This window comes from Corvus cornix, chromosome 1, assembly GCF_000738735.6.
Source record: "Corvus cornix cornix isolate S_Up_H32 chromosome 1, ASM73873v5, whole genome shotgun sequence".
NCBI classification, from domain to species: Eukaryota; Metazoa; Chordata; class Aves; order Passeriformes; family Corvidae; genus Corvus; species Corvus cornix.
In genome coordinates this window covers 113526154-113551446 of record NC_046332.1, presented here as the reverse complement: position 1 = coordinate 113551446, position 25293 = coordinate 113526154, and the positions used below count along the sequence as shown (strand labels likewise).

Sequence of the window (25293 nt, the reverse complement as noted above, 5' to 3'; positions counted from 1 at the left end):
ATCACATCACGATCCTGTTAACTTAGGCTGTGACTTCAAGAATTCTTCGTCCTCTCCTGTGTCACTTTCAGCAGCCCTCCCTGGAAATGGGAACACTCTCCCCACCAGGCTTCAGGTAGCTCAGATGGTTCTCCAAATGGCTGGAGAACCAGCTCAAGCTGGCCAGGTACCCCAAGGGGAACTTTAGCCAAAGTGGGGAAAACGTGAGGGCTCATTTCAGGAGACCAGCAGCTCAGGTGATCCTTTCAGTCTACGGGGTGAGGTGTCCTGTCCTCCACAGGGAAGACTGATAACCTGCAATGAGGACAGAAGATACTGTCTCCAACCAATTCACCCACTCTGGCCATGCTGGAAAGGCTGGGGACCAGCCAGGGCAGCTCTGCAAAGGCTCCCACAGTGGGACTGGCACCCCTGGAAAGGACAAGATCTTCTCCCTGCTTCCACTCTGAGCTGCTCCAAGCTCAGTCTCAGGGTGTGATGTCTAGATGGGACATTGGGTTTAATCTTCCACAGTGGGGTTGTTCATTGATTTTGGCTGAGAAGACCAGAGCAGGAGCCGTGTATGATACAGACAGAAGGACATGAAACTGAGCCCAAAAGGAAAGAATTTGGCCTCCAGGCTAACTTCCTACATGCTGCAGGACAGCCCCGCTTGTTCCCCCCTGGTGCAGTTGCAGCTGAGGTGGATTTCTTGGCTTTCACAAGACAGTTTAAAGTGAAAAGCTAAAAGATTCCACCTCAGCCCCTTCAGCAAGTCCCCTCTGATGGTGGTGGTTACCTGTGGGCTTCTCATCTTGTTCTGCCAGGGCAGATGGGAAAAGCTTTTTCTTTTTCAGCCACCCTCCAACAAAAATTCAGAGGCGCAGATTCTATGAAAACAGGATGTCAGCTTTTGTCAGAAAAGATCACAAGGGCTGTGAGGTTTGGGTTTTTTTTTTACTTTATCTGCCTCTTTCTCTCTTTCATTTTCTGACTCCCTCCCTCCTCCCTCCTTCGCACCCTCCTCCCACCTCCCAGTTTCTGTCAGCACCGAGCACACGGAGAGGGGAGGACAGGGAGGAGATGGCGGTGGCTGAGGCACAGCTGTATGCAAAGGTGTCCAACAAGCACCGGAGCAGGAGCACCTCTGCACTCCTCGAGCCTCTCCTCGCCAAAGGATTCCCGGCTCATATCGCGTGAGTAGTTTGCTCAGCTGCCTTTGCAGAGGGAGATTTATTTAAGGTATGAGGTGTTTCCCATAGAATCCCGATAAAGGCACCTCGGTTTTTTGATCAGGAGAATGTGCTGCTCCTGGGGTGATGGCCCTGTGCAGGGATCAGACCTGTCTTGCTCTGAATTTCATACAGAGCAGTGTGTGTTGCCCAAATAGCAAAAGCAATCTGCTCAATGTCCCACTTTCTAAATTACTGTGTAAATCCAAAGATTCACACCCTTCCACATCCAGAATTTGAGAGGCTTTTCAATGCATTGAGAAGTTGACCATAGTTTGCTCTTGAGATACATCATCTTTCATCTTTTTCTGCTTATCACTCTTATTATAAGGGAATTAAACACTCTTATTATAAGGGAATTAAATATAGATGTAATTTCTAGCTGAAGTTTTCTTTTAGGCCCGGCAAAAGTCTCCTGCTGGATGGTGTCACTGGAAACTGCTTTAAAAGCTTTCCTTAACAAGATGCCCCATAAGTCTGTCAATTTTTCTTCCTGTCTTGAATCAGGATCGTGTTCCAAAAATCATGTCCTGCCTAGAAAATACAGTAGTAAGAACGAAGCCCTATTCTTGGCAACTCCAGTACATGAAAGAATAACTGGTGGCAGGTAAACAAGTTAATGCAAAAGAAAAGTGCTGGCCACTCCTCCCCCAAACATCTCTCCTGGTGGACAGGCAAGTTTTGGGGAGGATTTTCCAACTTCTGAAGGGCAAGTATGGACATTTTTGGTTCAAACTGTTCAAAAAGTAAATATTATTATTTAAATATTAGAGAACCCCTCATAAAAAGTATTTTAGAAAGAAGAGCAATATCTCTCTCCCTTTTGATTGAAAATTAAGCAAGTGGAAGAGGCTCCATTTTTAAGTGTTGTGTTGTTTTTTGGGAGCAGCTGTGGAAGCAATCAATGTCAGACATGATGGGCACAGCTCACAAGGGAACTGTGAGTCCCTTGTTCCCAGTGATGCACAGTGGAATTTTAGCTGTGGGCTGAAAACATGGCTCGTCATTTCTCTATTAATATTGTAAGTTTGGTCACCCCAAAGTAGTGGCTACTTTTTGAATTTTTTTCTGCTTTATGTGATGTTTTTCCAATCCCCTTTAAAACCCTTCCTGCTGTTACTGAGATGACTTTGTGCTTCCCAGTTCAAAATCAAGAAGCAGCAGCAGAAATACTGTGCAAATCAACAAAAGGCCCAAAAGCAATTTTTAAAAATTTTATTTTCTTTTTTTGACTTTAGGACCTTCAAAATTTCGACTGCATTTTTATAAAACCTTTTAGCTGTCTCTGCTGTCCCTCAATTAAACCATGAATGAAAGCACTGAAAAGTTTCTTTGGTATGTCCTAGCCTGAGAAATATGAGGTGGGGTGGAAGTATTACAAAATCTTTCACCATGTAGAACCAATAGGCCAAAGCAACATTTCCCCAATGAACAAAACTCAAATATGTGAGGGTCAAGTCTAGCGTAAGATCAACAAATTTATACAAGAAACGCTGCCTGCAGCTTCTTTTTTAGGGAAGAGCCAGCTTATTCTCACTGTAGATTTATTTTTAATCTACTTTCAGTACAGATTTTCAATGTTTTTTTCCTACTGTTTATCTGAGAGACATTGGTACATGCAGAATTTATTCTTTGCATTATTTTTCAATTTTCACTTCTCATGATGGAAGTGTAGGATTAGTCACAGCCTAATGCAACCCTAGTGCTATGGGAATCATCCTACAGCCAACTTATGAGATGAGACCAAAAGTGGGAACAGGTATTGAGAGGGGCACAAGGGAACAATGAGACAGGAGTGAGCAGGATGGCAGTTCATGGCCTCAGGTCTCCCTTGTCTTATTATCTTGAATTTTGAATGCCCCATGGTAAAGAAAAGCTGAAGCCAAACGCTGTTTTGGCTCCAGGGCTGTTTGCACAGAGCTTGTCCTCAGGTGGGAGGAGCAGCACTGCATGAAGCGGTAAAACACTCACTTGGAGGTGCAATGAGGGGTTATGAAGTGGTTGTTTGTGTTTGGTGTGATGGAGAAGGAGGACTCAGCAAAGGCACAGAAAGGGAACGTGCAGTGTTCCATCACAGAGGGCACAGGCTGGCTTTGGACCTCGTGGCTGTGCATTGATCTGGCCACAGGAGTTGATGCACTTTACGGAAAAGGAAGGTAGAAGGTAAAGTCTGAGTTCACGTTTGTCCTTATCCATGTCAAGCCTCACTAAGGAGCCAGGCATGGTTGCATACAAATGTTATTAAAAAGCCCAAGGGTAGTTTTTACACTAAAGAGAAGACAGAAGACTGGGAGGGAACATAAGGATGAACCTGGGTCCTGCAGCTCAATGCACACACTGCTCATGTGTGTTCGGGTGTCACGGGGATGGATGAAGAACAAAAATGGGAGGAGACAACAAAATTCAATGCCCTCAGAAGCCAGTGGCCAGAAAGGGTGGCCTCAAGAGAGAAGGAAAGACATCAGCAGATGGTAAGGGATTCAGTAGATGCCAAGAAATTCAGTAGTTTTTTCCAGTGTCCACTGTCTCTATGTCCCCTTCGTGTTTCTTCTGAGAAGTTTGTAGGTGCATTTCACGGATGGAAATGGGGCTCATAGGTGCAGCTGCTGTTTGAACACTGGAATCCTTCCCCCATCACCCAGTATTTAGGCACAAAGATTTGCTCATGTGAAACACATGGCTGGCTTTTTGAAAACTCTAGTAAGAAAAGGAAATGTGAATCAAATCCAACCCCAGAGAACGGAAGTTGCATCAACAGAGAGAAACGAGAGGTTTTGTCCCTCATCTTGGACTGAGCTGCTGGCTTAGACCTGGCTCTCTGCTGGCTGTGGGTGAACCTCAACCCGGATTTCAAACCCCAATATAAGTGTGTTTTGCTTAGTTTTAATGTACGGGCTTGGGCCTGGCATCTTGAATCAGAACCTTTTTCCTATGAACCAAGAAAACTCTGTTCTTGCAGTGGATGGATGGTTTATCTGACCCCAAGGAAATACATGTATTTGGTAGGGCTTCTAAGGAAACACCTCCAGAACACAAAAGCAGGCATCTAATGGGGAGGACAGGTTACCAATCTTCCTACCAAGAACAAAACTATCTGGAAAGTTTCAAGAACATTAACATTTGCTAGGGAAAAACTTCTTACTAAAAGTCCTGCCTGTGCTGCAAAATAGACTTGGTGACCACAGTCACTAAATGCCTTTATTTTATAAAAGTTTTCTTTCTGCTGTTCTGAGGAATCAATTTTGTGCTTTCTCTAGGCAAAAGGCCTTGGTTGCTACTGGACAAAAGACAGTAGAAGATGCAGCAAAATGGTAAGTACCTGTGATTTCTAAGGTGGGCCTTCATATTAAACCTGCCTAAAAATCCCTGTTGATGTGCTCATTCTGTCACTGAAGTTACCTGCCATAAAAAAACCAAACCTGAATTTGAGATTTTTTTTTTAATTTATTTCACTCAGAGAGAGAAATATTTGTATTTGTACTTATTCTGGGACTCAAGGTTACTTGTGGAAGGTCCAGGCAAATTAAAAAGAAGCAGCTACTTTTACCAATAAGCCAGTTCATGGAACCAGCTGGTCTGGTCAGAAAATCCTCCTCAACTTTAAGCCTCCTGAGGGAAAGGAACAAGGAAACAGGGAAAATTTATGCAAACCCATCACTGCTCTTACAAATACATGCAGAAACACCAGCTGAAGGGGAACAGAAAGGCTCACCACAAAGGGAAAGGCTGATGGTCAGAGGGAGGTATTACTACAATTAAAATCACTTCTCAATTTTGAACCCCACAAAGTTTTCTCCTCCCTACCAAGACTCTCCCAGAGTATTTATATGTCATTCATGTGCTGATAATTGATTTTTTTTTTTTTTTTGCTTTAACTCACCTTCACATTAAATCCAGTCTTTCCTTGCACTTTTTTCGGGGTTTTGTTTTGCTTTACTTTTTCCCCCCTCCTTGGTTCGATTTTCTTCTTTTTTCTTCTTTTTTCTTTTCTTTAGTGAAAAGCCAGAGGAGATATTTGAGAATGGCATGTTCTTTCCAAATAATTTTTTTCAGGGATGCTACCACACTTCCCAACAACCATTCCCAATCCAACAGCTGCAAAGACAAACATACAGCATGTGAAGGACATGCTAAAGGACATAATCACATGGCATATGAGTTTCTGCCCTTTGCTTGTGAATTTTCTGATTTGTCTTTCTTGCTTTTCTTAGGGCTGAATAAAAAGGCTCTTTTCAAGTGTTTTTTTAATCTTCAGTTAATTTTAATTTTGTCATTCTTCAACATGTTCCACCCACTGTCTTTTTTCTTCCTCCAGTCCTCTGTTCCAGTCATGAAAAGGGGGGAAAAAAACCCCAAACCCCTAAAAAAGTGGTTTTTATTTTCTGTCATTTTCAGACACTGACAGAAGTGAAGACACATGATAAAATGTAAAGCACTCAAAAAATAAGCAGACAAAAAAAGAAGTCTCCATTATTTAGTGTTTCAGAGAGAAAAAGGAGCTTTTATTTCAGCTTTTCATTTGTAAGAAAATACTAAAATTGTATTTCTTTTTTCTGATCTCTGCTATGGAGGCCTTCAGCCACAGGAAACAAGAGCCAGTGGTGCACACCCTCACTCTCAGGGGTATGCTCTTGATTTCAGGCTGCATTCCCATTGCAACGACCCCTCCCTGGATGACCCAATCCCTCAGGAATACGCTCTGTACCTGTGCCCCACGGGCCACCTGCACAGCCGCCTGCAGGACTTCTGGAAGGAGAGCAAGCGCCAGTGCGGGAAGAACAGAGCCCACGAGGTTTTCCCACACGTCACCCTCTGCGACTTCTTCACGGTGAGGCACGGGAGAGTGCAAGGGTCAAAATTCTGCTGGGTGATATTTGGTGAAACTGGGCCACCTGCTGCTGTCTGACACCAGAACTTGCTGGTGATCAAACGACACGACCCAGGTCCAGGCACGTTGCTTCATGTCTGAGTGATGCTTAATGTCTGAGTGATGCTTTATGTCTGAGTGATGCTTTATGTCTGAGTGATGCTTAATTTCTGAGTGATGCTTTATGTTTGAGTGATGCTTAGTGTCTGAGTGATGCTTTATGTCTGAGTGATGCTTAATGTCTGAGTGATGCTTTATGTTTGAGTGGGACGTTTCACGGTAGCTGATCCATCTAGAGCAGCCCTGTGCAGTCCAGCTGCTGTCAGGCTTCCACGTGTCCACTGCTGCATGGATTTAGGATGATAAACCTTCCCAGCCAAGGCAGCAGTGGCTGCCATCAGCCAGCTGTGCAGAAGGGACAGGGTTACCATAAGATGCAGACAACATCGGTACCAAGCCTGTGGGAATGTCAGGGAAAGCTCTGCCTTCCCCACAGAACCACATCAGCAGCTCACTGCTATGGTGGTGTGTCCCAGATTTTACCCTTTCCACTGAAGATTTTGTGAAATCATTTGAGAAGTCCAGCAAAGAGTCACTGGTCTGAAAAAACTCTGGAGACACTTGGAATCCAATTTTAGCATGTTGGTGGTGCAACACATGATCATCAGCTGTATCTGGGATGTGCTGAAACAGGCTTGGGCTAGAGCAGCTGGATAAAAATTACTTTGTTCATCATACTTTTGTGTTAAACCATCAAGAGCTTCCTTCCCCCTAAGGGTGGGTCATCACAACCATGCCAAAAAGTAGACACAGTGAAAGTAAGATTATTTTGTTGCAAAACACAGAATGGTGCTCTGTGGCCATTAAACACAATTATACAGAACAAAATCATTAATTAATAATGAATGCCATGCTCTCGGGAAGCATCAAGTTTAAAGGCCTGTCTGGAAGAGACAACTGCATTGTAACCCTCACCTTGCACATCTCAGCAAAGGATTGTAGGATAACAGTAACACAAATCCTTACTTAGAACTGAAGAGGGAAATCATGATCCCTGCCTCATTTCAGACAGGTTACTGCACACCTGTCAGGTGGTAAAATACTTTGGCTTTTTCCTACCCAGGCTACCTTGGGTTAAAGGCTCCATCTCCTGTTATAGAACCAGGACACTGTGCTGATCCAGCTGCCCACTATAACTGGTTTTAATGCCAGGAATTTCAGGCAAATTCCCAGGGTTTTTTTTGTTTCTCAGGAAGTTTGTAGCCCCACAGTTTTCTGGCAGTGCTGTGTGACAGAGGCTACAACACTGGCTGTGAGCTGGTGGGTAAAGCCTGCTCCTCCTCTGTTTTCTTTCAGTGTGAAGACCAGAAAGTGGAATTATTGTATGACATCTTAAAGCGAGTTGGTGACAGCTTTTCCCAGAGCTTTCCACCATCCATTTCCCTAACACTACATGCATCTCCCAGCTACCTTGGCTTCTTCATTGATGACAGACAGGCAAATGTCCTCAAAGAGTTTGCTGTGGCATTCTCATCAGAGGCTTCAGCTCTGGCAGGTAGGACCAACATCAGAGGGCAAATGGGTGGGTTGGAGCACAAATGTGTAGCCACAGTACTGAAAATATGACCTGTGTCTCCAGGGGAGCTTGGCTGATATATTCCTGCCAGCAAGCACCCTTTCCTTCTACACATTTGCAGGCAGAGAGGCCAGAGGAGCATGTTTTAGTCTTTGAAGACACCACACTTTTGTCTAAAAGCTGAAATGATCCTGTGTGCAACTTGGCAGGCCATTGATCAGGATATCCAAGATGGGCAGGGACATAACACTCCCCAGATTCCCAGCTCCATGGTGCTGTGGCCCAGCTTGATGGCCTGACTGCATCCCTGGGAATAGGGCCTAATCCCCTTTCCAAGGGAAACTGCATCACCAGTGGAGACTGAAGGGGCACAGCCCCACCACAGCTTTGTCTGGGAGAAATGAGTTCAACACATCCCAGGCTGAGAGAGGAAATCAAACCCTGATCATTTTTTTTCCCTCGCAGATGAAGCCAGGAAGCAAATCCAGTCCACATTTGTGAATGATTTTGGCATGATTAGAACCATGACACCCTTCAAAACCATTGTTCAGTAGATCTACTCTACCACTAGTTACTGTGATATTTCCTGCATCAAGCAAAGCATGTAGGATAAAACAAGAGGAGCTTTAAATGCCCTTTGTTTCTGTGTTGTGATGTGATTGTTTCATCCCTAGACTGCCACGTGAAGCCCTCCTTGAAGCAGTTCCACCTTACCTTGGCCCACAGGTTTTATCCTCACCATCAGAAGACTTTGGAACAACTGGCCAAATGCATTAACCCAGGGGAACCCTGCCAGTGGGTGGCTGCTCTCTATTCACGGGACATGCGTTTTGTGCATTACCAGGTACTGGAATCAGATTTATTTCATTTCCTGAGCCCTTGATTTTCTTTGGTACACTTACCTTGCCTTTTCCATCCTTAAGAAAATTTCTGCCTGCTCAGCACACTGTTTCAAAGAGCTTGGTTGTTTCCAGTGCCATTTTGGGTTGAAAAACTGCACTCCTGAATCAGTAGATAATACTTTTATTATGGTAGGTTGCTTGACCTGCGTGTCTCAAAATCTAATTCCAAACCCCAGCGGAAAAAAAACTAATCTTACCATGACATGAGAAAATAAAAGAGACAGGAAATCATCATCCTTTAATGTTTGCTAGGATTTGTCGGTTTACAGTTTTGCAGTAAAATTCCATTCAGCAAAATTAGTTTTCTTGATTGTTCCAGCCATGATGAAAATTGCAGCAGTGAGCAAGGCACAGCTCTCACTGATGATTTTCTGCTTAGCAGACTCTTCGTTGAAACCTGTCAACATTGTTTCAGTTCTCATTTCCAAATTTAAATTATGGAATGATCAACAGTTTTTTGTCAGATCAGTAAATCACTTTGTCACAAGTCTCACATTGGATTTTAGTCACACTCAGGAGAGCTGCAAGCAATTCACAAAAACAGGTCAGATCTATGCTTGCTTTCAAATAAGTCTGTACCAGCAACAGGAGAAAAAAAGTATTTTTGTGAAAACCAAGTGCCTGTTTTTACACATATTGTAAATGTGGTAGAGTCTTCCTTTTCCTCTCCTGGAATGCCACCAAAGAGCACGTTGCAGAGTGGAAAACAGAACTGGTTCTGTGTCCAGGAGAGGGGAACAACCATCCCCTGAGCTGCTGCAGCACAGAGAACATCCTGACCCTGCTGTGTGTCCCCCCAGAGGCTGAGGGCCCTCTTCCAGTACAAGCCCCAGAACATTGATGAGCTCATGATCAACGCTGGGGACTTGATCTACGTGGACCCCACGCAGCAGTGCGACGTGAGCGAGGGCTGGGTTATCGGCATCTCGCACCGCACCGGCTGCAGGGGCTTCCTCCCAGAAAACTACACCGAGAAAGCCCACGAGTCAGACACGTGGGTCAAGCACAGGTAACTTGGGATTTCACGGGTGTTGCTTTCCATCAGCCACTTTTCCTGCTGAGGAGCCATGGCAGCTCCTCCTTGCTGGGACCTGTGGGCAGAGGGGGAATCCTGAGGGTCTGGGCGGGATGCTGGGACACCTTCTGAGAGAAAAGGGAGAGGACACACACTCACAGACACCCAGAGTTCATAAGTTCAGCTGCTCGAGGGATGACCCCTGCTTGCTCTTGAAAAACCTGAACGCCCTAATGAATTTTGAAAGAGCACATTTTGCCAGGGCAGGCTGAGCCTTCAGCATGGCTGTCTGCTCTCTTCTTTTTTCTCATTTCAAGGGCTCATAGAGTTAACTTGAAATGAAACCACACAAAGGTTGCTCCAGCAGCTTGGCACCACCCTTATCTTGTTGATGTGCCCTGTATCAGAAGGCACCTGCCTGGCTTCCTGCACTTCATTCTGCAGCTGACAGCACAGCTGATGCTACTTGTAGATTAGAGCTGACTTTTCTAGGCAGGGAAATTTTGGTGCACTTCTTGATGTCTCAGAGAAAGGGAGGAGGCCACCAGGTAGTATTTCCTGCTTGAATGTCCCACTTTAGCAGGGTTACACCCAACATACACTATCAGTTCCTAATATTTTAACCACATTTTTATGGGGCATATTCTAAATGAACAGCAAAGTGATGAGGTGGATTGCAAGTGTGCAAAAAGTATTGAATGGAACATGAATCCCGACTTACTGATCCTGTAAAAAATACCATGACTCAAAAGTCTCTTCTATTTGTGTGTGTGCCTGTATGTTTGTGTATGTGTGTGTGTTGCTTCTGCTTTTTCTACAGGGAATATCTTTTTGAGACAGCTTCAAGATCCTTCACCAAAACTGAAAAGGAACCCAATGTAAAGCTGAATGGGGAGGGCCATAATCCCAGTATGTCAAGGAGCGTAACCAATGTACTTTCTCTTCAGGTAATTGTTTTTTCTATTTCTTATCTTTGCCACATGCTTTGGCAGATATGCTATTAATTAATGGCATTTAGTAAATTTAATAGTATTTTCCTCTTCCTCCCTCACATTTTCATGTTTTGTTGTACATTTACACATGTTGTTTCGTTTATTTATTATGTTGTAGGTTTATATGTACATACCCACTCATAATGTATTGTATAACATCTCATACTTTTTTTGTAATGCATATTATATATATTACACTTGCTTTTCATAAAACTTTCCTTATTCCTGTCATAATAGCACAAAACATGAGTTCTCTGCTCAGGTTTCTCTGAGCACAGCCTCAGTGGATATGGAGATAAGTCTGACAGGTGAGACACAGGCATGACCTCCCCTGACTTCCACGTGGCTTCAGCCAGAGTAACTATATCAGAATTAGGCTCACCATTCATGGCTGCTCTTATGTCCAGATTCTGTGGGTGTCATCTTGGAGGTTCCCATGGCCCCAGATCCCATTTAAATGTTCCATTTTCTTTTTTATTTTTAGATATGTAGGTAGTGCAGATAAGTGCACAGAACAGCTAGCTGGACTGGTTAATAGCACTGATAGGATCATGTTTTTGTCCCACGTTCAAAATCAACAGGTATCAATTTTTCCTGTGTTTTCCACTGATCTTCTGGTAGGAAGAGCAAAACAAATAAAGACTCTGATTTTTTCCTACAGCAGATTTTCACCTGCATTGCCTTTTTGGCTCTGTCAGGGATGCCAAGACTCGTTTTCAGCACAGACATGCCTCAGAAACCTCTTTGGCTTGCTGGCCCCACAGCCTCTCTTCCTGCTGTGCTGGGCAATAACCCTGGGCTGGTTTGTGTCAACATCAGAGAAACTGAGGGCACCTTGAGGGAACTTCCATCCTGGGGCCTCCAGGACACCGTGTATATGACTGTAAGAAATTTCTGCACAAGTCACACATCCTTCCTCTGGCTCTTGGCTGCTCTTGGCCTCTCTTATCCAGGTCAGATCTGTGGCAGAGCTGAGGCTTGGCCTGAGGAATGTGTTTTGCAAATGGGCAGTTCTCCAGTGTACAGTTTCCCTGGCCTCTGGGTTCCTCTCAAGCAGAATAGGAAGACCACAAAACCTTGGGTTTATACTCTGATCTTGTGGCAGTTGATGGGCGTTTCATGGCAGAAATGCAAGTGTTTAACAGAATGCATGAATATCAACCTCAAACCACTTCTTAAGAGTTCCCTTCTCTGTTGCTGAAGATGCAGAGCACTTAACTCAGTGCTGCAGCAGTAACACTGTTTTAAAGTTTTAAAACCTTTGACCTGTTCCTCCTTATCTTCTTCTCATTTGTATTTAATGTGCATTGTATACTAACCCCAAACTACTTCAAATTTATTTGTAATTCCATGCAGTCTGAGTTTAAAGAGTGGCCTTGTAGGAGATCTGGGTTCACTTTTGATTTGGCCACACAGTTATGAAAATGCAGAAGTAGTATTTTCATTAGGAAAAGCAGAAGCTTGGTGTTAGTGCTGGTGTAGAAAAGGGCATTACCACTTAAATCTTAGCTGGTTTTCCATTTTTTGTTTATATCAACCATAGGATATAAATTAAAGTTATGATTCCTTCCCACACTGAGATTAAAAGATCTGTTACCAGCACTGTCTTCCACTAGTGCTAACACAGAAACAAAACCTGCAGCCCATGAGGGTCAGGGATGACACCTTTGACAGGACAAGGGAAGGTGGCCTTAAACTCCACCAGGGGAGGTTCAGGCTGGATATCAGGAAGAATTTTTCCATTGAAAGGAAGCTCAAGCATTGAACAGACTGCCCAGGGAGGTGTGGAGTGACCAAACCTGGAGGTGTGCAAGAAACAACTGCATGTGGCGCTCAGTGCTGTGGTTGAGTTGACGACGTGGTGATCGGTCAAAGGTTGGACTCGATGATCTTGGAGGACTTTTCCAACCTTAATGATTTTATCTTTCTATCTCTTTCATTCGCCTTTGGTGGAGAACCAGTCGGGATTATCACTGTCCTAAAGACAGGCATCTGTTATACTGTCTCTTCTCCAGGAATCCAGGCTTTTCCTGAAGGTTATAGATAACATTCTCATGAAACCTCCTTTTCCCCAGCTGTCTCAGAACACCTCCCTGCGGAGAGGGGTGCTGGTGATGCGCCACGGGGAAACAGTGGATCAGGTCTTTGGCAAATCTTGGCTTCAGCAGTGCCTGACAGGAGATGGTGAGTAAGGTAATTGGAGGACCTGCAAAAACCAGGACCAAACCAAATTAATCCCAGTAATGGGTAGAAGAGATTCAGTGCAAACTCTGCAGATAAACAAAACTCTTGTGCTACTGAGGAATACTGTCTCGCTGATACATGAACAAATCACAGGAGCACACTCACCACCTCTCATTATGCAAGGTGGTGGTTGTCAGACCCCTCCACCTTTCTGTGCCTGAGTCAGAATCATGGGCTGTTGATCAGAGGCACACTATGTCACTAGTCCAACCTGGGCAATCTGTGGCGGAAATGAAACGTCAGCACTGACCTAAATTAAAATCTGAATTTCCTCTCTCTCTCAAAAAAAAAAAAAAAAAAGAAAAAAGTATGGTTTTAGGTGAAGAAAACTGACCCAAAACAGGGAAATGTGAACTTCTACCTTCTTGTTCCCTTCCTTCCTCCTGACACAGAAGTGAGAGCTTTATGCTGAAAGTCTGCCTTGCTATGCTGGAGATTCCCCATGTTCAGTATGTGAGATTCACACCAGATAAGGAGAGTGGTACCTTCTGGCTGCATAATCAATGCATTGGTTTCATTTTGATTCAGTGGAAATGGTTTTTTTGGTCATTTTGGCAATAGTAAAAGAGTAAAGATAGGGAGTAGATTTTTGTTTTTCTGGAGCCCCACAAAGCCAAATTCTCATGATTTCCTCTTCTTTCTCTCCTCCTCCCCATTTGCTCCTTCTGAGCTTACAGAAGAGGTGCTATTCTGTTAGGACAGGTGATTTCCCAAGTCAGTGTTGTAACCTTAAAATGTGACCCCTTCAAGGTAATAGCACTGGCTGTTTTTCATCAGTGACACTAACTGTCTGTAACATGAACATAACACAGCTGCTGCCTCCCTTGTGCCACAGAAAAATGTCCTGCTTTGTTTCAGGAAAATACTACAGAGCGGATCTGAACTTCCCCTCCTCCCTGCCAAGGCGGAAAGACAGCATGAAGCAGTTTGAATGTGATCCTCCTTTATCTTGCTGTGGTATTTTCCAGTCAAGGCTTATAGGTAAGCTGGATATTATCCTCCTGCAAATGTAAGGGTTTGGGAAGCTGGCTGTCATCATCTGCCAAAGCTCATGCTGGCTTTATAGCAGAAAAATTTCCTACCAGCACTCAATGTTGGCCACAATTCTCCGTGGGCAACCACTGCAAGATCTTCTTAAATAGCAAAATAGAGAACACAGCTGTTTACTTGTCTTTGAGACCAACTCTGCCAGTTCCTGGCAGAGAAAGCCAAAAGGAAGAAGCCAGAATATTACCTGTGCCCTGCTGCTTGTCTGCAAGGGATTAATGTCTTACGCAGTTGTCCCTGAATGGGCAGTGAGGAGTGAAGGGGCTGGCCAGAGGAAGCAGCTCCATGGTCAGCAGAGTGTGGTCACCTCGCTGCAGGAGGATGGGTGGTGTGGGTTAGGCTGACTCAATTCACTCACCAGATGAAGTTGTTTGTGCTCCCTGAGCAAGATGCGTGACTGTGACAGTGCTGGTCTGCTGCAAATGCTTGTCTCTGATGGTTCAGATATATGGAGACAGCCAAATGCCTAACTGCTGTTTGCAGATTTGGAGTGAATCTTCTGTAATTATCTTTCCAACACTCCTTTTAGAATTGATGTTTCCACCAGAATGAGCTTTCTAATGAGCCCAATCAGCAGACAGTGTGAAAAAAATGAATAGAAAGGGACTGTCAATGTATCCCATGTTGATAAAATTGCAAAGCTCTGAGCTGGTTTTTTGCAGGAAGTATTTTGTAGTTGTTTCTCATCTGTCACACTCTGCTGTTGCCATCCAGGGGAAGCTCTGCTGGACCAGGAGGTGACAGTCAGCTCCGCGTACTCGTCCCCCGCCCTCCGCTGCATGCAGACAGCTCAGCACGTGCTGCGGGGTAAGGCAGCAACACCTGCCAGGTGCTTCTGCCACACTGGAAGCATCATCAAACTTCTATGAAGTCTCTGACATGAGCAATTAAGAAGATGTACAGCTTTGTGGTTATTTGTGGTTCTCTTTAAGCAGGGAAGATGAGGTGGTTTTGATTAGCTGGTAATGCAGGCAGCAACAAACCTGCTGGTGTGTGTACAGTCTGTGGGATAGGATGACATTAACACTAGTCCTTGATAGCTAAAGTGGAATCTAATGTTACATGAAACATTCATGTATTGAATTCAGCATTAGTAGATGTTCACCAAATCACCACTGCCATCTCTTCCAGAAAATATTTTGAGGCAAAAATCAGCTATTTCCAGAGCTCTGAAGGATCTGAATGTGAATCATGGATGACTGCTTTCATGTTTTCTTTTGCAAGCTGAACTACTTTAATCCTTCATATTGCAGAACCTCTTCCCTTTCCTTTCCTCTCCCTCTTTTCTTTTTTTACCTCCTGTCCCCTTCAGCAGGTTCACAGTTCATTATCATGTTTACATTAGAATGCATTCACTGCCAGTCAGTAACCTCTCTTGAAAACACTCAAAAAATAATGTTTCTTTTGACAAGAGAATTCCATTTCTAATACTGGACAGTTTGGAAAATTTACTGCCCCACTGATGAACACTGAGCAAAATGCTGTAAAAAAATGGTAAAAGCATTTCCTGTCTGAAGTTTATTCAGATTGCAACATTACTGAGGTTTTTCCTTCTAGCAGAGCATCACAAGAGAGCTTCAAATATTATGATTATGATAATAATGATGATAATAAGTTGCAGTCCCTTTACACTACTCAGACAAGAATATGATGGTGGCTTCCTTTAATCAATTGACAATAAGTAATTAATTTTCATTAATGAAAGTACAACAGCAAACAAGGCAGAATGTATAGCCTGAATGCAGCACTTCGAGTGTACCTTTCCCCTAAGATCTGTTTCTTGTTCTTTCAGGGCTTAAATTAAATCAAAGAGTCAAAATCAGGGTGGAACCAGGGCTGTTTGAATGGACCAAGTGGGAAGCAAGCAGAGCAATCCCTAACTTCATGACTGTGGCAGAACTGGTAGAGGCATCTTACGACATAGACACAAGTTATAGGTAATGGCTCTGCGTCTGGCTGATAAAGCTATGGGGTTTTTCCCTGAGGTATCTTATCCTTTTATGTGTCATAAATCATTAAAAACACTGCAGAGGTGGGGTGATTCTGGTCAAAGTCAAATCAAAATAAGATATCAAAATAAGATCTGTTGTCAGCAGCACATGGGTGCACTCACACAAACCTCTTGTGCATGGGACCAGCCCTGCTCTGGTGTTGCCTTGAGAGCTGCTGGCTCAGGCCCACAGCTGGACATGTACCATCACAGCTGCATTATGGGCATTAATGCCAGGTGCCAGGAGCTTTGCTTTTATCTTTGGTTCATGTGAAAACACTTTGGGAATGTGAGGAATAATCTGATTTTCAGTGACAAAGAAATGTGACGTTAGATAAGGTCGGCCAGCCCTTGGCTGAGGATCCGCAGGGCAGCAGCAAGAGGTTTTGGGGACAGGCAAGATAAGAGCACTTCACTTTAACTGATGATTGTGGCATCATTTTAAGTTGCTCAAAGATTACTACTGTGCTCAGCAAGGACTTTTTGGAGCCCTCATAACTTGGTGGGGTGAGGGGTGATGCCTTTTCTGAGCACTTGCAAACCACAGCCCAGCAGGAAATGAAAAGCCTCCAATTCAATCTAGCTCCTCATCTTTGCTCTCAAAGCAGGCTGCTCAGTGTTTGCAGTGCTCAGCCAGATCCAGGAAATTACTCAGCTGTCTCTGGGATTTCCCACATATTCAAGAAAGGGGGGAAGGAAACATCTCATGTATTAATGGTTTCCTTACAGCCAAGGAAGTATCTTTGTTTGAGACTGCATAAAGTCTCCAAAATCCTTCTTTTTCTGGAGTGCAGAGCTTTCTGGTGTGTTTTTCACTAACAGACTGTTTTCTCTAGGGTTTTTTGGTACAAAATCACTTGCCTCAAAAGAAACTGCAAATGCACAGCAGCGAGAGGTTCAGAGAGGAGGCTCTAAGGCAATGTTAACTACAGTGTTCAGGCCCCTCACAGCTCACTCAGGTCCAGGCAAAAATAGGGTGGATGAACTATAAATTTGCACATAGAATGCCAGTTTCTTCCCATCACATTCAGGGCTAAAAAATCCTTGGGTGCCAGGTGTTACAAACGTGTGTTTGCGATCACTTAGAGAATCACTGGCAAGAGTGTCAATAAAAATCAGATATAATATTAAGTGCCAGCACAACAAAATTCATTGGCAAGGTTCACTCTGCTACTGACTAGATGGTTAAGGCACACCAGGGGAAAAAAAACCCAACAAACAAAATGCAGTCAATCAATCCAAACAGAAATAAAACAAGAGCTCTGTGTGTGTGTGTGTCAAAAGGAACAACATTTAGCAGCATTTACCTTAGTTTACAACTTTAATTAAGCTTACTTACAGTAAGCTTAGGTATCTAAAGTACCTGAACATCTAAGACAGCAGCATTGCTGGTGTATTTGCTGTAGCACATGCACATGTGTGGACACGCAGACAGAAAGAGTCAGTGCAAGGTACCTGTGAAAAATTCCTCTCAAAAGCAGTGAAATACTCACTTTGGATGTCTTTGCATGCCCTCAAAGGGAAAAGGGTTGAGCCTCGAAGAGTGGGGGGATCAGCCCAGGATCCATCATTATTTGGGGATCCTACAAGTGCAGCAAATGGGAGATTCCCAGCTTGGAGAGGTCCCACTCACAGGGAAGTTCTGGTCACTGCTGTGGTCCAGGAAAACTCCAAGGGTCTCATTTTGGGCTGCTGTTTATAGGGCCCCAAGAAATGGGCTTTAGTCATAGCAAGGTTTCATCCTGGCCCCACTTTGGCTTGGCACTTTCTTTGAAAGTGTGAGAACAAGACCATCATGCCATTCAGGGAAAAAAAAAAATTCCAAGGCTGCTCATAAAAAAAAGCAGGAGCTCGTTGGACAGCAGCAGTGCCTGGGAGCAGACTAGCAGATTATTTCTGATAAACTCCAGAGGAGCTGAGCCCAGGGGCTGCTCATCAAGGCTGAGGCTTAATGAGCATTTCACAGATCACAGTGTGGCCTGAAAAGGGTGGGGGGGTGTAGGAGCTTGGGTGGGTCGGACGGTCGGGACGGACGGAGACGAGAGATCTCTGAAGTCAGATCTTGGAACATGCGGTTTATCGCAAAGGGTGTGGGTATAGGGGCACTGCTTAGAGCTGCAGCTGGCAGCTCTGAGCAGGCCCAAGAGAGCAAGAGAGTAAGCGGATAAGGGAGTAAGTAGAGTGGATGTGCAGAAGTCCTCGTTACAATACAATAAATCATCTTCTGTACTGAATATTCTGATTGTCACTAACCAATCTAATACAAGATACGAATCCTATAGCATTTACATACAGCCTATAAGAATTGTTATATTACCATAGAGTGTTACATCTTAACTCCTAAAAACTACTCTTTGGACCCCTTCTGCTGAGCTAGTAGGGTCTGCTCTGACCCTTGGACCTGCCTGCAAGCAGAGGGTATTTTTCAATCAAGAGGGGATTACCTTCAGTCGGCCATACCATTGTTTTCCAGTTGTTCAGTAACTAAGACTTGGTATTTCAAAGGTGGCTTTCATTTCAATGTCGCCTGTAGTTTTCATATTCCCAAAATCTTTTGTCAGGCAATCATATTTATAAGGCTTTCCTGTTTCATCTTCCCCAACAGGGGGGAAAGATGCACCACCATACCAGGGTCTGGTTTTACCATATTCACCCACTGCAAATGGGGGCATGTTGTCCAGCACTCAAGGCCCACCAGAGCTTTGAGGCTGCCCTGATTTACAACAGTGTGAAGGTCTGGCTCTTAGTTTTTTTGGGTGCCTGAAAGGCCCTGGTATATAAAAGAAAGAAGAAAGCCTCAGCAGAAGTGCTAAATCATCAGAGTGATGCATTGTGATTACTGTCCCTGGAAACACCTTTTTTTGAACTCTAGCAGTGACAGTCTTTACTATCCATTTGACCAACAATGCAGATAAGCCTCGTTTGTTGTACATTTTTTCACTTGGTATATTGAGGAGATTAATGCTGAGGGACCAAATCTTGCAAACATTCATGTCATCAGTGTCTCTCCTTTGTTTGAACTCAGTCAGGATTGGAAGACCCAGGCAGCTCTGCTGCCCGTGTCTGGGCAGTGGTCCCTGCTGGCAGAATTGCTCAAAGCTTTCCTTAGGCATAAATCCTGCTTTAAATAATCTCCACTGTAAACTATAAGTTTTACTGAACCTGGTTTTGCCTGCATCTGGTGCTTTATGAGCTGTGAGACTTAGCCATGAGATTTAATGGAAATTACTCAGAGAGAAGCTAATGCTCCAGAGAAGCAGAGGTAACAGTGTGCCAGCCAAATCAGTAGATAAACCTTTTAACTAGCTGCCTTTTCTCTGGTGTAGTCATTCAATGGTGCTAAGAATGTCCTAGTATTCACCTAGATTAACACACAGTTGTGATTTTATTGTCAGGGGTAACTTCCCACTCTCTTCTCTGGTGCCATCGGAAAGTTATGAAGACTATGTCAGCAGAAGCTCTGCGGTTATAAAACAGATCATCACTGCCTGCCCCAGCAAAGGTAAAGGTTTCAGGTCTTTGTATATTCTGTCAGACAGTTGCAGTAACAGGAACTGGCAGAGACTTGCCAACAGAAGCACATTTAATGTGCTGTTGGCACTGCACAGAGCTTAAGGCAGACTCAGTGCTTGTCCTGGGATACGCTGAAGTAACACACATGCAATTTATGGGACAGAAATGAAAAAAGTAATATAGAACTGAGACAGTAGAGTACTAAATTGCAAAAGTATATGCTTTTCTTGGTCTTTCTCCATCAGGGTGTAGTTCAGCAAAAGATAATATGTTTTCCTGGAAAGCTTTTTTCTCTTTCCCTCGCAAATGCCTTCTCTCACTAGCTGGCAAGCTCAACTCACCAGATACTTTCTGCCCATCACAACATGCTTTGCCACATTATCAAAAAGGTCTGCAAAGATGGACAGCCCCCCCATCTGCTGGGGGGGAATGTGGCAGTGCTGCAGCTCCCTCACCACCATTCTTTGCTTTTCCTGGTGTGCCAGGTGTCATCCTCATCGTGGGCCACGGCTCCTCCTTGGCACCTCTCACCCGAGCGCTCACAGGGCTCCCCAACAGAGACAGTAGAGACCTTGCCCAGATGGTACGGAAGGTAAGAGGATTTTATTTCATCAGGGAGCTTTTGGGTTGTTTCATTATACTTTTAATAAGGAGACTGATCATGCAGCAAGCACGTGTGTAACAGCGTGCCAACACCAATGACATCAACTTTCTCATTCCAAAGGGAATCTCATGCAGTTTTAGCAAAGTGCTGGAGGTAAAGAGAAGGATTTTATTCTGGGAGCATTGTATGTGACTAGCAGCTAAATCTTTGAAGAAGGTTTTCATCTGGAAAGCCAATGCCATGTAATGCCTACAGACACGAGGCACATTTGGAAATCTCTCCACTTGGAGCTAGTCTCCTTCCTTTCAAAGTGGAAAAGAGAAGGCTTTGGGGTGACCTAATTGCAGCCTTGCAGTGCCTGAAGGGAGCCTACAAGAAAGATGGAGAGACACTTTACAAGAGCCTGGAGTTACAGGACAAGGGGAAATGGCTTCAAACTGACAGAGAGTAGGTTTAGATTGGATATTAGGAAGAAATTCTTTACTGTCAGGGAGGGTGAGGCACAGGAACAGGTTGCCCAGGTATGGACGTGGAGTGATGACACAAGTTCAGCTTTCACCCCTCAGGCCTCGAGCCTGGTTTTAGTTCATTTCAGAAGTGACAGAATATCAGGGGCTGCTCTTTTCTGTAGCAAAGCCCCCGCTTCATGTCAAAGCAATGACCCTGCTGGTAACTTCCTTCCCAGATCCCTTCCCTGGGCATGTGTTTCTGTGAAGAACTGAAAGAGGAGAACAAATGGCAGATGGTCAACCCACCAGTGAAGACATTAACTCATGGAGCAAATGCAGCATTTAACTGGAGAAATACTATCATGGAAGATTAAAAGGTCATCTCTGCCTTTGCAGTTGTCAAAAAGGAGCCAAAGGCAGGTTATGGTTCGTCACAGTCCAGTGATTCGTCCCGAAGACACACAGAGGGTGGGAAATGCACAGAAAAACACTTCAGAGTTTGGTGCCTGAATTTTGATTTTATTTTGGTGACTGAGAAGAAAGAACTCATGAACTGGTGTTTAAGTGAGAAATAACACTTCTGGTGGTGGTGAGGAAAGTATCTTTTAACATTTTCTGAGAGTACAAATGTTTGATAAACAAGGATGTAACTACCTGATTATAAACTTCACTCCAAGAGGCACTGAAGTAGATAATGTTGTATTTTTAAGACCGGACTACATCCAGCAAGAATTCCTTTTTTTTTTTCTTCAGTCACTTGGATATTTTCAGACAACAGAAAAACTGGGACTGAAAGAAGTCAAATCCTACCTGAAGAGGGGACCAGCTCTAGCTAAAGCCACTGTGTTTCCTGTTCACTCCATCAGTTCTGTGAGAGCAAATACCACACTGACTCTTTATTTACCTCTTCTACGAAGGGAGTCCATTTTCTGTCACACCAGCTCCTCATCCAGCAATTCTCAAGTGATGCATATTGCAAAAGGGTCTAAATTATTCCTTTTTGAAGGAATCTGAAGTGATTGATTTACTGTTTCTGGGACAAAGAAAGATGCCCTGTGTTACTGTACTGGTGACAAAACTGTGACATGAGTAACTCTAACTCTGAACCCTTCACGAGATGGCCCTTGCAGTTCAACAGCTTTGCTTTGTGCTGGTTTGTGCCAAATTTATTAATGGTGACCCATCTTTCCAGTGGGTCACCTGAAAGGTTTCTGTAGCTCTTCTCTAGGTGATGTGTTTAATTAAGGGAATGTAGCCCTGAAGTTTTATGCAGAAACAGGAACATGCCTTTGCACAGTCTTTCTTCCTCTTTTCCTTCCTGGTTATCAGATAACTACCTCCAGGAAAGTACAAGTGTTTCTTTCAATGAAAGGAAAAAATGAAAATGTTTCTCTCAGTGCATGACTAAAAATGTTTTCATTTTCGTTCCTCAGTACCTGCTCCTATGTGACATCTCCCTGCATGCCATTAGCCACTGGGCCATGCAGCAGAGCCCATCCAACATTCCAGCTTTGGGGTTGACAAGCACCTTTATCTGTGGGTGTAGAGATTTTGTTATCTCAGTTGTGCAGCTGCAATGATTCATTCTGACTTTCCAGCTATGGTGGAGTTGTTTGAGCTCTCAGTTTTCTGACAGTGATGCAATTTTACAGTGGAAGTCAAATGCCCCAGGGCCAAGACAGGAGCTCTTTAACGAGCAAGGGCATAGGACTCAAGCTCAAGAGACAGGTGGCTACAGCTGCAGTCCCAGAAAAAGATAAAAACACCAAATGTCACCACAACCTTTTCTTAATCAGGGGAAGCAGGATGCCACTGCAGCGCTGAGAGCACTGCGGCTTGGCTACTTCTCCACATCTCACCCCAGCACAAACTTGCTGTCAGCCAGGAGAGGCAGCTGTGGTGAGGGATGATTTTGCTCTGAGCTCAGGCCAGGCTCCTCTGTGGTCAGCAGGGAGGGCACTGACCCACAGGTCTGGCTGAGAAAGGGCTGTATGATACAAAAAAATCAGCAAAGCCACTTAAAAGACTGGTCATTTTTAAAGCATTAGGGATATAAAATTTCATTACAAATTTTCCTCTACCTTTTCAGAAATAACGTAATTTTTTCCCAATAATGCTCTTACACATTAATCCTAGACTGTGCTGCAAACAACCAGTTTGGGTTAAGAATCTGTGTCTTCCTTTAAAATACCAAAATAAAATACCGAGTGAGATATCTCCCTTCACCCAATGGCATCAGATATATTTGTCAGGGTGGGTCTGTTGTGAAAAATAACCTGTAAGAACAGCATCACCTTCTTTCTTTAGCAGCTTTATGCTGCTGCCACGGCATACAACATAGCAATGAAATACTTCTCTTTGCTTTTCAGTCCTTCTGGTCTGCAGAAATAATGTTGCTAAAAGCCAGTTAATGGCACTCTGATCTCTTATTGTCCATCCAGCTCCTATCCTTAATGAGTGTGTGCAGCTCCCAAGAGGCAGGTGACAGGAGGGGAGAAAGACACGCCTGGGGGAAGTGTCTGTCTGTCTGTCTCTTATAGAGGAAGGATTTAACTGCTCCACCCGATCTTGGCATCTAATCAGATGCCCACAGGGCATGGACAACACTATTGACAAGCTAAATATACTTAATGGGCAGATTCCTAAAATGAATCAAATTCCTAACTTGAACCAAAATCCCACTGTGCTTTTCTTTTATCCTCAATACAGATGCACTCCAATGAATTTCAGTTCAGTGAGAGCAATGAATTAAACTTCAGAGCATGTTTAAAAGAGGGTTTGGGGACTTAAGTTTTCTCTTGGGGTGGTTTCTAATCCAGACACCGCAGTGCTAAGCAGGTGAGGACAAATGCTTAGTCACAAAAAACTGTATTAAAGTTATAAAGACTTCTCCATGTCTGCTGTTTGATTCAACTGTACAGAAAGAACATGAACAGAAGGAACAGGCAGCACACACAGGAACCCATTAAAACTGTCTCAGTCTTAATAATGGAAGGGCAAGGACAAGCCCTTCTATTCATAAGGACCCTGCTTTTGGCTTTCCTGGGACCCCATGAGCACAGATTCACCTCTAAACACTTTTTAAGACCAGAGCTGAAATGATGTCTTCGACATACAAGGTTTCTTGGTTGTACAACCTGGTACTTAGGAGAGAGGGAATTCCTAATGTGGTGTTTACACAGCATGAGACTAATCACTAAACACAGGTGAAATGAAGAAAATGTCCTTGGAAGCTTCCAAGCTGGTTTTGTAGTAAGCAAAAGAAATAGGAAATCCTTTTCCAGTATCTTGTTTTGTTGGTTTTTTATGCAACTTCTAAAATTAGTTGTTGCTTTACTCCATTGCAGTTTTCTTTGACTGGATCCATTTCATTACAAAGTTATGTACTCAATAGATGCTTTTAGTACTGCCTTGAGAATAGGAATGTTTTCTTTATATCTTAAAAAGTGAGAACATGAATTCTTTTGATGAATACTTGCAGTGAAGCTAATCTGTGGTGACCCCTTGTGGGAAAACACAGCCTCAGGCTAACATGGCTAAATCAGATCTGGTGTGATTGAGGGATGAGGAGGAAGAGCAGCAATTTTTTTTTTAACTATCATGCTTCCTCCATACCCTTTGGAAGGATATTAACATCAAAATTTATAATGTTTGGGACTACTTTTAGGTAAAGGAGCTTGGAGAGACACTTGAGTCAATTTCTTCTGAAAAGTGAGATAAGACAGGCTATGAATGTTGTGATCCTGATTTATCCAAAGCTTTTTCCTTGTGCCAGCATTAATACTGGTGCAAGGAATATGCACAGTTCTGCTGACTCAAAGAAGTAGATATTTCTATTCTTTGCACAATTTTAAGTCACAGGTGAGGAATAAAACAGCTGAGTGGATTTTTTGACTTCTCCAACAAAAACACTGGGGGTCTCCAAAAGGAGCAAGTCCTGTTCTCAGGAGCAACCTGTAACACATTAGACATTTCCTGATGTTCTTAGCTTTCCTTGATTGTATTCCAGACAGGAGGGTTTTTATTTTTTCAGGAATGCCACTGGAGGTCACTCATGTACTAACAAACAGTGCTGCAGGGGAAAAAAAGTAAGTTAAAGCTATCAAGAATGAACTCAGCTTGACTTGAAGGTGACCTTAAAATGGAAGTGAGTTTGGAAATATGTGGTGCAGATATTCCTCAAATTTACAGTAGACTATAATAAAAGTAGCAAATAAACCAATTATCTTAATTTTCTTATAAAAAGACAAAAAAAAAACCCTCACAACATTAGCAAACTAATGTTAACTTTGATCTAGCTACAGTAATAATAGAAATGCAGCACAACTCTGTCAGAAAAAGCAAAAAGAGGAAAAGAGAACCCATTTAAAAATGCTCACTGGGGTCACATCCCTTGACAAGAAATTGCAAACAAATTATAAGATAGGAGAGGAAAAACTACATGGGAGTTTTCTCATTATGATATTTCTGATAGCAGAAAATTTGCAAGGAAGAAGTAATAAACTATTTATTTCATATTACTTACTTCCCTATCTCCACTCTCTCGATCCATTTTATCACTAACTTTCAAATTTTTGGATATATTTTTGCTGGAGTCCTGAGTTGTAGAGAAAGGGAAATTGCTAAAATGTTTTTCCTCTTTCTGCTAAACTGAAATTTTAATAACTGATTTCCTGCTCTGAGGTGAAGAATTAGGAAATGCATGTCCTGTTTCAGCCATATCAGTACAATATCTCATCCCAAATGGGCCCAAACTGGTTGTTTTACTTCAACAGCAAACTGCTACTGGCTAGCAATTCTCTGCCTCAGGCTCCAGGCCCATCAATATTCATACTAAAATTCCCACAGTAGGAGAGAGCCAATTAAAACCTGACAGATATATG

At 43.4% G+C, this 25293-nt stretch overlaps 1 protein-coding gene across 2 annotated transcripts; it reads left to right on the top strand.

Moving 5' to 3' along the window:
* The first annotated feature begins 1008 nt into the window (after nt 1–1008).
* Nucleotides 1009–22635, top strand: UBASH3A (ubiquitin associated and SH3 domain containing A). 2 transcript variants are annotated; one of them, XM_019282649.3, is made up of 14 exons: nt 1009–1175; nt 4469–4522; nt 5853–6039; nt 7435–7633; nt 8329–8498; nt 9357–9565; nt 10392–10518; nt 12639–12747; nt 13666–13788; nt 14569–14661; nt 15647–15791; nt 19240–19346; nt 19843–19949; nt 20647–22635. In XM_019282649.3, exons 1-14 carry the CDS (start codon nt 1063–1065, stop codon nt 20782–20784), a joined length of 1881 nt encoding a protein of 626 aa, XP_019138194.1. In that variant the 5' UTR covers nt 1009–1062; the 3' UTR covers nt 20785–22635. The 2 variants fall into 2 exon arrangements, with proteins under 2 accessions (XP_019138194.1, XP_019138195.1); XM_019282650.3 differs by having other exon boundaries at nt 1089–1175; nt 5783–6039.
* The last annotated feature ends 2658 nt before the right edge of the window (nt 22636–25293 follow it).